The sequence below is a fragment of the Babjeviella inositovora genome (assembly GCF_001661335.1).
Source record: "Babjeviella inositovora NRRL Y-12698 unplaced genomic scaffold BABINscaffold_3, whole genome shotgun sequence".
Taxonomy (NCBI): domain Eukaryota; kingdom Fungi; phylum Ascomycota; class Pichiomycetes; order Serinales; genus Babjeviella; species Babjeviella inositovora.
In genome coordinates, this window is record NW_017566840.1 from 394670 (window position 1) to 406571 (window position 11902).

Here is an 11902-nt window from a genome sequence, read left to right on the forward strand (position 1 = left end):
GAAAACCTCCGGTCTTGACTGGGATTTATGGAACGATATTGATATATAGATTTAGATGCACTCGAGCTCATTTGTGACGAACGCTAACATTTGACACGTACATATTGGCAGCTGGAAGCGAGAGAGTCGATACAGGAGACCCTTAGAGAAAGCGGAGAACCAGCGATTTGGATCTTTTCATAGGCGCCGTTATGGTGTTTATGAAAAGATCCAAAAAGAATAAGTGTGGATGAATTTTTACTAATACCACAGTAAACACATATATGCCGTAGTATAAGCTATAAAGCTAGACTAACACAGTTTACACAGTATAATCATATACCGCTTTTATACCCCGGACTGCTTTTCCAGACTGCCCCACAGAGAAGTCAAGCCCTCCATTGTGGCTCCAATAACTCCAAGCCTCCGATAACCATATACCAGGTGAGGAAATGGCCATTTAGACAGGGGCTTCGATTTCCCTTGGGTTGCACCCATCAACCAGATAGCCTCTGATCCACCTGTATCTGATTCCGTGCGCCGTAGTGGGAGCCTTGGAGGGTAGGGAAGTGTGTCATCGCTGCATGTCCCGTGGTGCAGGAGGCAAAAACGAGCTCCGGATCACAAGTATATTTCACTATAAGTGCTAGTACTACTTTGTTCTCCAGCCACTACACTAGTATCCATGTCAGACACCGATTGGTCCATGGGAGACTCGGGATTCGAACTCTCAGACGAGGAATTCGAAGAGTCGCAGAACTGGGACGATAATGTGTTTGCGCGCGACGGAGCTGTGCGTGTGCACGGGAATCAAACCATCCAGTACGTGTGCTACGACGACGTGTCCACGATCGCAGAAAAGTTGGTCGATACAGAAGGAAGCCGACTTGTGAGTATCTTTGGGCTCTCGCGTGACGAGACGTTGTTGGTTCTTCAAGCGCAGAGATGGAACGAGGAGATGGCGATGGAGCGGTATATGGAGGACGAAGGGGGGTTACGGGAGGCGGCAGGGTTGCCACATGAGCGAGAACCGGAAGCAACTTACAAGACAGGTGCGGACGATGTGGTGCGCAAGATCCCCTCGATATGTCCCATCTGCTGCGACGACACTACCGACTTCTATGGTCTCTCCTGTACTCATCTCTACTGCCGTGACTGCTACAGCCAGTACATCTCAACCCAGATCCTTCGCGGGACTGCCATCAAGTGCCCCGAGCCCGGGTGTGGGCGTGCGCTTCCGCACCTGTTCATTGCGCGCACGGCGGGCGATGCGACCTACCACGCGTACCTCGAAAGCGTCACCAAGCTCTACATCACCGCTAGCAAATCTATTAAATACTGCCCCGCACCCGACTGCGGCCGCATAGTCGCGAGCAACTCTGTTCCCGCATCCGCGGTTGGCTCTATCCCCATTGTTGAATGCCTGGCACGGCACCTGTTCTGCTTTGCGTGCAACTATGAGAATCATGTGCCTGCACCGTGCTTCGTCACTCAGCAATGGATTGCAAAGTGTAAGGATGACTCAGAGACGGCGAACTGGATCAGCTCGCACACAAACAACTGCCCAAAATGCGAGTCCGCGATTGAGAAGAACGGTGGGTGCAACCACATGGTGTGCAAGTCGTGCCAGACAGAGTTCTGCTGGATCTGTATGGGCGACTGGAAGCTCCACGGAACTGCATACTACCAGTGCAACCGCTTCAACGATAAGGATCCGGAAACGGTGGCGGAAAGGACCAAGAAGGACAGCGCGCGGTGGTCGCTCAAACGGTACATCCATTACTACAATCTCTTCCAGAATCATGATTTGTCTTTACGCCAGGACTGCAAGCTCTTTGAGAAGAAGATCGAGCCGCAGATTGTGGCGTTGCGCGACGTGCGCCACTTGAGTGTGTCTGACATCCTGTTCTTCTTTGACGCGCACGAGGCGTTGGTAGCATGCCGCAAGGCGCTTAAATGGACGTATGTGATTGCATACTACCTCCAAAAGACAAACTTTCAGGAGATTTTTGAGAGCAACCAGGACTTTTTAACGTCATCGATCGAGGAGTTGTCGCAGGCGTTCGTGCAAGGAAGGGTAGAACAGATGTACCAGAATAAGAAGGTGTTTGTTGAGCGGGCGAGTTTGGTAAGGAGACGGAAGGATATTATGGTCGAGGCCGCTAATGCAGGGTTAAAAGATGGGAGCTTGATCCTTTAGACAGAAAATTTCCAGGCAGTCTGTATGTCCCTGGCTCGCTAAAGGCATGACCCAGCAGAAAACTAGCTAGGTGTCTTAGGCATAGCCTGGCTGCGACAGATGGGTGGATCTTTAGGTTTACTGGCAATGCCTCCAGGCTACAGCCAGATGTCTTCTGAGCCGTCATACCAACCACTGGAAGTCTTGACTACCCAAGTCCTCTTTGGTTGTTCAAGCAACCATACGCTGTTACAATAGTATGGGGCCTATGTCGTTTAGCTCTCAGACCCCAGCTATAAGTCGCTCTGAATCCTTTAATGTTCCGTTATGTCGGAGATCCGTTAACGCACGAAGATTCCTGCTCTAGTGTTTTCCAACAACCATTCCATTTCTATCGCAGTGGGGCCGAAGCATCAACCGCTGAAAGATGATTAATAGCAGAATATCCAAATAGTAATAAAAACATAGATGAGTCTGGTTTCTGTAGTTGTCCTCTTACTGACAGAAGGGTGAGGGGCATCATACCGTATAATTGGCTTACCATGAAACGAAAAGTTAGCCACAGGGTATCCCCAGTTCAGACACCGGGGCAAGTTGAACAACCACTCCAGATTTGGCCCGTGAAACAGGGGATACTAATATAGGTGTCCGGCAGTACCCTGCGATTTATACGCGTATCTCACGTTTCATTCACGTGACTAGCAGACTTTCGCGCCACCCAGTCGTGTGTCGCGCGACGCGATTATTTTCTATTATGGCGCGTATTGAACATACTCCAGATTGCCACTCAAAACTCCATCACAGAGCCAACCACTTGAAATTACAAGGCTGCATCCTGACTTTACTACTTCCGGGCTACATTGGGGTTCAATTAGGGTTCCAGAATATATCCAGGTTCGCTTAAGGTTACAGGATCCAGGTTCTTAGGTGACATCCAGGTTCGCTAAACTACTCGTCACGCCCATGAAAATCCTCTGTGTGGCCGAGAAACCGTCCATTGCCAAAGCGGTGGCGCAGTCACTCGGTGGTGGACGGGTGACAATGCGTCAGTCAGGCAACAAGTACATCAAGAACTGGGACTTTACGTTTCAGTTCGCAGAACACGGACAGTGCAACGTAACAATGACTGCAGTCGTAGGCCATATCACGAGTCTCGACTTTCCTGCGCAGTTCGGTTGGGGCAAGTGCAACCCGGGACAGCTTTTTGGCGCCCCCATCGTGGAGAAGGTACCGGATGACAAGCGGAGCGTGGCGCAGAACATCGCGAACGAGGCACGCGGTGCCGCGAAGCTCATGATCTGGACGGACTGCGACCGCGAGGGCGAGTACATCGGGTGGGAAATTCTCCAGGCTGCGCGTCAGAGCAACACCGCGCTCACGGAGGAAAATACATGGCGTGCACAGTTCTCGCACTTGGAGACACAGCATGTATGCCATGCGGCGGCGCACCCAGTACGACTTGACCGTGGGGCGATTGACGCGGTGCGTGCGCGCATGGAGGTGGATCTCCGCACAGGTGCGAGCTTTTCGCGCTTCCTCACAGAGGGCATGAAGCGGCGGCTCCGTGGCGAGCTTAACCAGGAGGCCACCCTTTCGTACGGTCTGTGCCAGTTCCCGACGCTAGGGTTTGTGTGCGACCGCTACACGCGCGTGCGCCTGTTCGTGCCCGAGCCATTCTGGTACCTCGAGCTTGAGACGCGCAAGGAACGCGTCAAGACGGTACTTAGCTGGGCGCGTACACGTGTGTTTGATCGACTCGTCGCAACGGTGATCTTCCGACAGTGCATGCAGCTGCTGTTTGCGACGGTGACCCATGTGGCCACCGCACCCACGTCCAAGTGGCGGCCGCTCCCGCTCACCACGGTTGAGCTCCAGAAAAACTGCGCCCGCTACTTCAAGATGAGCGGAAAGGCCGCGCTTGACGCGGCTGAACAACTCTACCTCAAGGGGTTTGTCTCCTATCCGCGTACAGAAACCGACAGCTTTCCGCGCGCGATGGATCTCCGCAAGTTGGTACAGCGGCAAACGCAGAGCGCGGTCTGGGGAGCATACGCAACCGAATTGGGGAACGGAAAGTTCAGCGACCCGCGCGTAGGCAAGCACGACGACAAGGCACACCCACCTATCCATCCGGTGGTCTTCACCGACGGCTCAGGCCTTTCTGCCAGCGAAAAAAAGGTGTACGAGTACATTGTGCGGCACTTTCTCGCGTGCTGTTCGCAGGACGCGAAGGGCAGCCAGACGACAGTCACGCTTCAGTGGGGCCCAGAGAAGTTTTCCGCGTCGGGACTTACGGTGTTGGAGCGCAATTTTCTCGATGTGTTTCCATACGTGAAATGGGCGTCGTCCAAGGTGCTCCCGCAGTTTGTGCACGGCGAGGAGGTAGCATTGTCACGCGCAGAGCTTAAGAGCGGTGTGACCGCGCCGCCGCAGCACATGACGGAGCCCGAGCTAATCGCGCTCATGGATGCGAACGGGATCGGCACCGACGCGACGATTGCTGATCACATCGAAAAGGTCCTAGCTCGCGAGTACGTGGTGAAGGTAGCTGCGCGCAGTGGAGCGCTCTTTGTGCCGTCAGAGTTGGGCATGGCATTGGTTAAAGGTTTTGACGCAATGCTCGAGGGTGTGTCGCTCACGAAACCGTTTTTGCGTAAAGAGTTAGAATGCGATTTGGGCGCAGTTGTCGCGGGGCGAAAGACCAAGGACGCGGTGCTTGCGACGACGGTGGAAAAGTTCCGTGCGGTATTTGCTGTGTGCGCGAGCAAGCAGGCAATGTTGGTGGCGAGCTACCGGGAAGTTATCAAGGAGAATCAATAGCGGGATTGCGGCGACTCCTTACCAATCTGCCTTTAGTGGCTTGGCCACCGCCTAGCATGCGCAACGGCCATGAAATTATGCATTTTAATGAAATTAGTTATAGATACGATCGACGTACGATTGACCCATACACATTAATTGTACGTATATTAGCTTAGCATGTAGTCCATAGCCAACAAGAAACTGCCCAAGACTATACACATGAGAATGATAATGCGGGAGGTCAGAGAGTTCCTCCCCCCCGCCTTCTTGAGGTTCTTATTGCCCAAGCTCATGTTCACCTCCATCTCTTCCTGGTTTTCAATCAAAGTGTTGATGGTCTGGGTCTGCGCAGACAAGGTCAAGTTCAAGTCGTTCTGCAAGCTGATAATGTCTGTGATGGAGGATTCAATCTTGTGAATCTTCTGTAGATCGTTTGTCTTTTGCGACAAGAGCTGTTTGTTCTCAGACTCAAGCTGAAGAAGCACCTGGTTTGACGGCGCTGCCAATTCCGCCTGAATCGCCTGATATGCCGCATTGTCGTCGTACGAAAGCTGGTCCGGAGACGTGGCCCGAAGCGGCCGAAACTCTTCAATATTCTGGTAGTCAGACATCGAGATTTCCTTCTGTCGCTGGAGTCGCTTTGACTGCAACGCCGTCAACGTCACCGACACTGTCTGCAACAGTTGCGAAAGATATACCAAGACATTGGATCGGAAGGTATTCACTGTTGTTTCATACACCGATGGACCGTCTAGCGACTCCCAGAATCCGCCAGCGGCCTTGTGGCCCACCTCCTGGCGCTTCTTCTCATATTTTTCCAAGAATTTCAACTTCTGCACAAACTGCTGTAACTGTGCACTGGTTTCCTCATCAATCTCGTTCTTTTGCTGGTCGCTCAACGCATCCTTACGGTTGGAGGACGAAAGGAGGTATGCAGTGCGGATTTCCCCGAGAAACCGGCCCAACACGCCGATGCTAGTGTGGAGCTCGTGGCACTCCTTCATGAAGGTGTCAGCGATTGTGGCATGCTTGTGAGGCTTTGGCTGCTGGAGCGTGAGCTCCTTCTCACAGATGCGCACACATTGGGTGAAGAGTGGCGTGAGGTCTTTCATGGGCAGGTAGGTGATGAAGAGAAGTTGCCATCCTTGTAAGAAGTGACTAAATGTCCGCAGATATATCATTAATCACGTGACAGGGATCTAATCTATGGCTTGTGGTCGTTTTGGGAGGAGCTAGCTGATTTGGGTTCAGGTAGGGTTTAAAGCATCAAGAAATATTATGGCATCTATTTTTTTTTTTGAGTCGAATAATTTTAATTGTAATTATCTCGTCTCTCAGGCGATTGGGTGGGGTATGGATGTACACTGGATGATATCTGTTCTCAAAATCGTTGAGCGATGGAGATAATTTTGACGTCAGTTTCAAATACCCTGCCAACACTATTACAGGTTGTTAGGATTTTAGGCACTTGTTCAGTAACTCTAATATCCTCATCCCCTTTCATTGGGATTATGAGAGGTTTACTACCATTTGACCAATGCTTTATGCTGCTGATACCTGTTCTACCCTGGTTCCTAAGGATATATTTTCCATCAGAGTGATGTGAATATCTGGAGGTGGTGCTTATCGAGCTTTTCTTTATAATCCCCATCTACAGGCATAACTAGCTAAACACGTTGCCTATTGGGGTGTTGCGCTGACATCCTAACCCTACGGTTTCAATTTACCCTCAGGTTTATCCGTTTGTAACCAGTGCCCCTCTGATAAAAACTGAGTCAAAACATGTGATTATTCATTGAGCTTCCAATTTACCTGTTAACCATGTACCCACACTAACCCAATTTAATCTCCCTCAAACGCCCACACAATAACTATAAGCTCTCTTTGTCGTGCCAAGGCTTGCCCCACCGAAATAGCCAAACCCTCCTGCATTCACCAAGCCTTTGCAGTTACTGATATACACACGACATGACCTGGCGATAACTGCGGCCCTTTCGACCCTGACGCCCCAGACGTATCAATAATCTTATATACCACACTTGCACTGCTACTTATTAAACCTCCAGACAATCCAATCCAGTCATTACCCACTTATAATGGCCGATGACGATATTTCTGGCTCTATGTGGGGTGATGCGCCCCGCAAAACAATCGTGGATGTTCCGGTGGCGGCTAATCCGTTTGCCGAGGACGACATCTTTGCGCGCCCCGACCCTCCAGCAGAGCAATCCACGTATGCTCCGTTTGACGAGCCCCTTTCTGGGGAATTTGGCGACATGAACATTATCGGAAAGGAGGAAAATGACGATGAAGAAGAAGAAGCGGTTGCCATCCCTCAGAAACCTGTTCAGGGCACCTCACACCTCATCTCAGAATTGGCCGGTGAGGAAGTGGGAATCACTATGAACACCCCCAGTGGCAGCTTGTTTGGCGATAAAAACCCGTTGCTCTCTGCAGATGAAGACACGGATGACACCGCACGCGCGCCGGTCAAGAAGGTTGCGCGCGGTGTCGCGTCAATGTACAAGGCGCGCGGTAGAAACAGAAGAGAACCTAAGCCACTGGCGAATACCAATCCTTTGGGGCCGCTTGGACCAGAGACAGACACTACCGCGGAAGAAAACAGCACCAACATATCCGCAGCCGAGTTGCTAACCGCGGCCGCAGATGGTCCGTTATTCCACATTAAGAAACCCGAGCCCGAGGCGCCGGCTGAACCTATTGTCCAGGAGATTCAATCCGCGCCCAAGGCTATTGAGGCGGAAGCTCCCGTGGCGTTGGAAATCTCGGTGGGCGATCCTGTCAAAATTGGCGAGTTGACCTCCGCGCACATTGTCTACACTATCACATCCAAAAGCGCGCTCCTCAGTGACGGCACGGCCAAGGTGACACGCCGCTACAAGGACTTCCGCTGGATCTACCACCAGCTTCAGAACAACCACCCTGGCTTCATCGTGCCGCCGCCGCCAAGCAAACAGGCGGTTGGCCGCTTCAATGAGGAGTTCGTGGAGAGTCGACGCATGGCATTAGAGACGATGCTTCAGAAGATTGCGCGCAATGCAATGTTCCAGAAAGACCCGGACTTGTTGATGTTTTTGGCCAGCGAGAACTTCGGCCCGGACGCCAAGGCGCGTGAGCTTGCCACCGGATCTGCTGCATCCACGATCGACGAGGAAGACGACGAGGGGTCTAGTAGTTCTTCTGGCTTCATGAACTCATTCAGCAAAACGCTTGGTTTGTCTACTGGCCCGAAGTACGTCGAGGAGGACGAGTGGTTTGTGGAAAAGCGCACATATATTGAGCTGCTCGAGATCAACTTGGGGAATATCTACAAGAACTTGGAGCTTGTGGTGCAGCAGCGCACGGAGCTTGCGACGATGACGGCAGAGTTCCTGACCATGATGGATGAGCTTGCGGCGTTAGATGCCAGCGGGGATATTTTCCAGGAGTCGTCCATTTCGTTGTTGATGGGGTTCGGCAGCACCCAAAGTAAGTTGAAGGACTTGGTGGCGCGCTCTCTGTTGCAGGATATGTTGACCTTGGGCAGTACGATCGACGAATATTTGCGAATTGTGGGTTCTGTCAAGCACTGCTTTAGCCAGCGCGTGAGGCTCAAGACGGCGCTTCTCACCCAGGAGGCCGAATTGACGAAACTCCAAAAGTTGGCTGCTAAAACTAACGTGACGATTTCCACCACGGCTAATAACGTCGCGCAAAAGCTGAAACTTGCGCTCGTGAAGGAGCAAATTACCAAACAGGAAAGCAAGACTCAGGGCTTGGAGAAAAAGTTTAAACAAATCACCGTGGATATCAAGAACCAGCTAGGGCAGTTTGAGACCAACAAGATCAACGACTTCAGAAATGCCGTTGAGACGTTCTTGGAGAGCAACATTGAGTTGCAGAAGGAGAGCATCGAGCTGTGGGAGACGTTCTACGAGCGTCACCACTTGTCGGAGATCAAATAGGGAGAAAGCTGGTTTGACTGTCGTTTTTCTATCTCGTGGTATTAGCCGTTGGAGACTGCCTTGTGTTTGAACAGCTCTCCATACCCATCATTTCATTGAATTTTATCCACAGTACCCTCTGTAGCACCTTTTACCCACCATTAATATTTCATAGATTTTTATCATTTGGATAAGCCCTCGGATCTAAGTAGCAACACAGATATCTTGGAAGGATGAAGCCGTAGAACTTTGCCGGAGGCTATCGCGACTTGCGATATAGCAGATTTCGATTGATGTACTTCAGGACTAAAGTTCCATTTTATTAATAACCAAAACATTTAGTTGGCCATATGGGTGGGAATTATCCTCATACTCACCAGCTTTAGTACTCCTTTAACAACGAAGCTCCCGTGTAGCGGTAAACCCCCCGAATCAGAAAATGTCTCGGTGGTAGGTGTGTGTGCCATCTCCTGTGACTCTAAATCAAGTCACATATTTGTGTCTATAGGGATTCAGCAAGCTTTATATAGCTAGTTACAGGCTCACCATACCAACTCACCGTATCAACTCATTAACGGGCCAGCATGCACCATGTATCATGCACGCGATACGTGCTTATTAATTGCAAGGTACGCATCGAAAATGTTCATCCTGAACAGGCATTCTTACCCATAACCTCTCATTTGACACTCTACCGACATAATTTCCCATGATAAACTTGCACGGATTTGCAGATCTCCCGAGTGATATTATCTCCCAGGTCTTCCGCTACCTCCCGGTGGACCTCATCCGGCCGTTCCTCGATGTGCCCTGCACTCACGATGAGGCTCACTACCGGCTCTTCTCCGACGTCATGGTGAACCCGTACCGAGCAGACACCACCAACATGAGCTGTTCTCTTTCGTTTCCTACATTCTGGGGTCTTTTAGAAGACACCCACTTTGGTAACCTCGAACTCATCATCGAACACATTGAAGAATTCACGCGCACGGTGGAACGCCTCGAGCTTATCAACAAGCACGTAGCAAACCTCAGCCTCTATATTGAAGTCCACCTATCTGATTTCAATAAACTCGCACACACGTTCCAGCACTTTTCCAATTTGACAAAGTTATCGCTAAAGCTCAACAATGGGGCCGAAAGAGGAACGATAGACCTTGCCAGGCTTGTTCTTCCGCCCAGTCTCACCCTCTTGGACCTCAGTTCCAATAGCCAATCTGTGGATAGCTTCCAAGGGCTCTTTATCCCCGAAACGTTACAAAAATTGAACCTCAGCCAGAACTCCATCTCTATGGCGGCCAGTCTTTGCAATTTCCCACCCACGTTGAGAGTTCTTGACTTGTCAGAAAACAATATCCAGGACTTGCGCATACTAAAGTTGCCAGAAAACCTCGAGAACCTCAACTTGTTCAATAATCGAGTAGCGGAGATTCCAGCCAATTTTCGCTTTCCTAGGGGCCTTCAGCACTTAAATTTGTCTCGTAACAAACTCACACGGCTAGCGGGCGAGCTCAAGGATCTTTGCAATCTCCAGGACTTGCGTCTTGTCACGCAAAACACTGGAGGTGCTTCTCTCAACATCGACGACTTGGAATTGCCCGCGAACCTCGAGAAACTTGCCTTCTGCAATGAGGAAGAGGATATTGGCATTTTCAGCAAGCTCCCTAGGCAGCTCAAGCACTTGTATCTCAGTTTCAATCCCTTCAGGCGGCTTCCTAAGAACTTGACGGACTTTACACGTTTGGAGACGTTGAGTCTTGGATTCACCGAGTTATATGACATAGACAGCGTCAAGTTTCCGGCGTCGTTGAAAGAGTTGAATCTCACGCTGAACCTGATTATCCGCGTTCCGCGGCATCTTAGCGAATTGCCCAACTTGCGGGAGCTAAACTTGAGCAAAAACTCCATCTTTTCCATCAGCAACTGCAAGTTCGGTGAGAAGTTGAGTACGCTTTTGTTGGATGGGAACCAAATTACCCGACTCCCGAAAGTGCTTAGAAATAACGCCAATTTGCGAAGTTTAAACGTTTCTGGTAATCCGTTGGCAGCCCACGAGTTGTTTGACCGTTTGCCGTCGAGACTAGAGACCCTTGATGCCTCTGGGGTGGAATTTAGTAGTGAAATCCGGTTTCCGGAGCGTTTAAAGTCGTTGACGCTTAGGAACTGTGGTATTCACAGTCTTGTTGATGTGCATCTGCCCCAATTTATTGAATACTTGGACGTTTCCCAAAATCTCATCAGCGAGATTCCGGCGCAGATGACATTACCGCGGACACTCAAGACGTTGATCATGAAGCAGAACCAGTTTGCCCTTGAAACAAAGGATGAAATTCTTGATAGGTTTGCTGATATTTCCATTAGCCTCGATAACGAGGTGATGGGCCAGGGGAATATTGAAGGTATGACCGAGTCCTACGAGGAGGGCGTGAGAGATGATGAGCTGTTCACCGAGGATATTGTCGAAGAATTGTGATGGAGTGGTGTTATTACTCTAGTTTAGTCGAGACCTCCAAGCTTAAGTGTGATTCGTATTGTATATGAGAGGTCTGCTAGCTTATTCCTGGTATGCAATAAGGGGAAATTACCAAGTAGTTAGAGATATAGGTGGGTATATATTACATAGCTGGCTAACACCTTCCCTTCCAAACCTATTAAAAGCTTGAGTTCTCGTTTAAATCACAAAAGCGGCCTCTTAAGATGAGAAGAGTGACAACAAAAGGTATATCCATGAGGTGTGCAATGTCAGAACCATGGCATGCAATTTAGAGTTCAAACGTTGGCAAACAACTGAAATAGAAAAGAAGTCAAATCTCCAGAGATCAGAAGTGGTAATACACATATGATCGTTATATAACGAAGGCCTCGAGAAACACCAATTGACAGTTTTAGTTTGTCGATTTAGTATATGGGGCACTTTACGATTCTCCCTGCACCCTGTAACCCTGCGTGTACTTTTAATTCTTAGTGTGTGTACCTAAATCATCAATTATAGTCTCAT

The 11902-nt window shown here is 50.1% G+C and overlaps 5 protein-coding genes across 5 annotated transcripts; 4 read left to right on the top strand and 1 right to left on the bottom strand.

Annotated features, from left to right (window-relative positions):
- Positions 1–865: 865 nt before the first annotated feature.
- BABINDRAFT_20715 (E3 ubiquitin-protein ligase) lies at positions 866–2164 on the top strand (the record flags this gene model as incomplete). The annotated part of the gene is made up of 1 exon (XM_019131252.1): positions 866–2164. A coding segment is annotated over one exon (1299 nt), but the record flags the coding sequence as incomplete, so codon positions are not given.
- Positions 2165–2804: 640 nt separating this feature from the next.
- On the top strand, positions 2805–5104 carry BABINDRAFT_160475 (DNA topoisomerase 3). The gene has a single exon (XM_019128252.1). It carries the CDS (start codon positions 3200–3202, stop codon positions 4976–4978), a length of 1779 nt encoding a protein of 592 aa, XP_018986386.1. The 5' UTR covers positions 2805–3199; the 3' UTR covers positions 4979–5104.
- Positions 5105–5127: 23 nt separating this feature from the next.
- UFE1 (Ufe1p) lies at positions 5128–6072 on the bottom strand (the record flags this gene model as incomplete). Its single annotated transcript, XM_019131641.1, has 1 exon — positions 5128–6072. One exon carries the CDS (start codon positions 6070–6072, stop codon positions 5128–5130), a length of 945 nt encoding a protein of 314 aa, XP_018986387.1.
- A 594-nt stretch (positions 6073–6666) lies between these two features.
- On the top strand, positions 6667–9246 carry BABINDRAFT_160476 (sorting nexin 1). Its single transcript, XM_019128253.1, has one exon. It carries the CDS (start codon positions 7057–7059, stop codon positions 8923–8925), a length of 1869 nt encoding a protein of 622 aa, XP_018986388.1. The 5' UTR covers positions 6667–7056; the 3' UTR covers positions 8926–9246.
- A 70-nt stretch (positions 9247–9316) lies between these two features.
- On the top strand, positions 9317–11776 carry BABINDRAFT_160477 (leucine-rich repeat domain-containing protein). The gene has a single exon (XM_019128254.1). The coding sequence runs from the start codon at positions 9614–9616 to the stop codon at positions 11375–11377; it is 1764 nt and encodes a 587-aa protein (XP_018986389.1). The 5' UTR covers positions 9317–9613; the 3' UTR covers positions 11378–11776.
- The last annotated feature ends 126 nt before the right edge of the window (positions 11777–11902 follow it).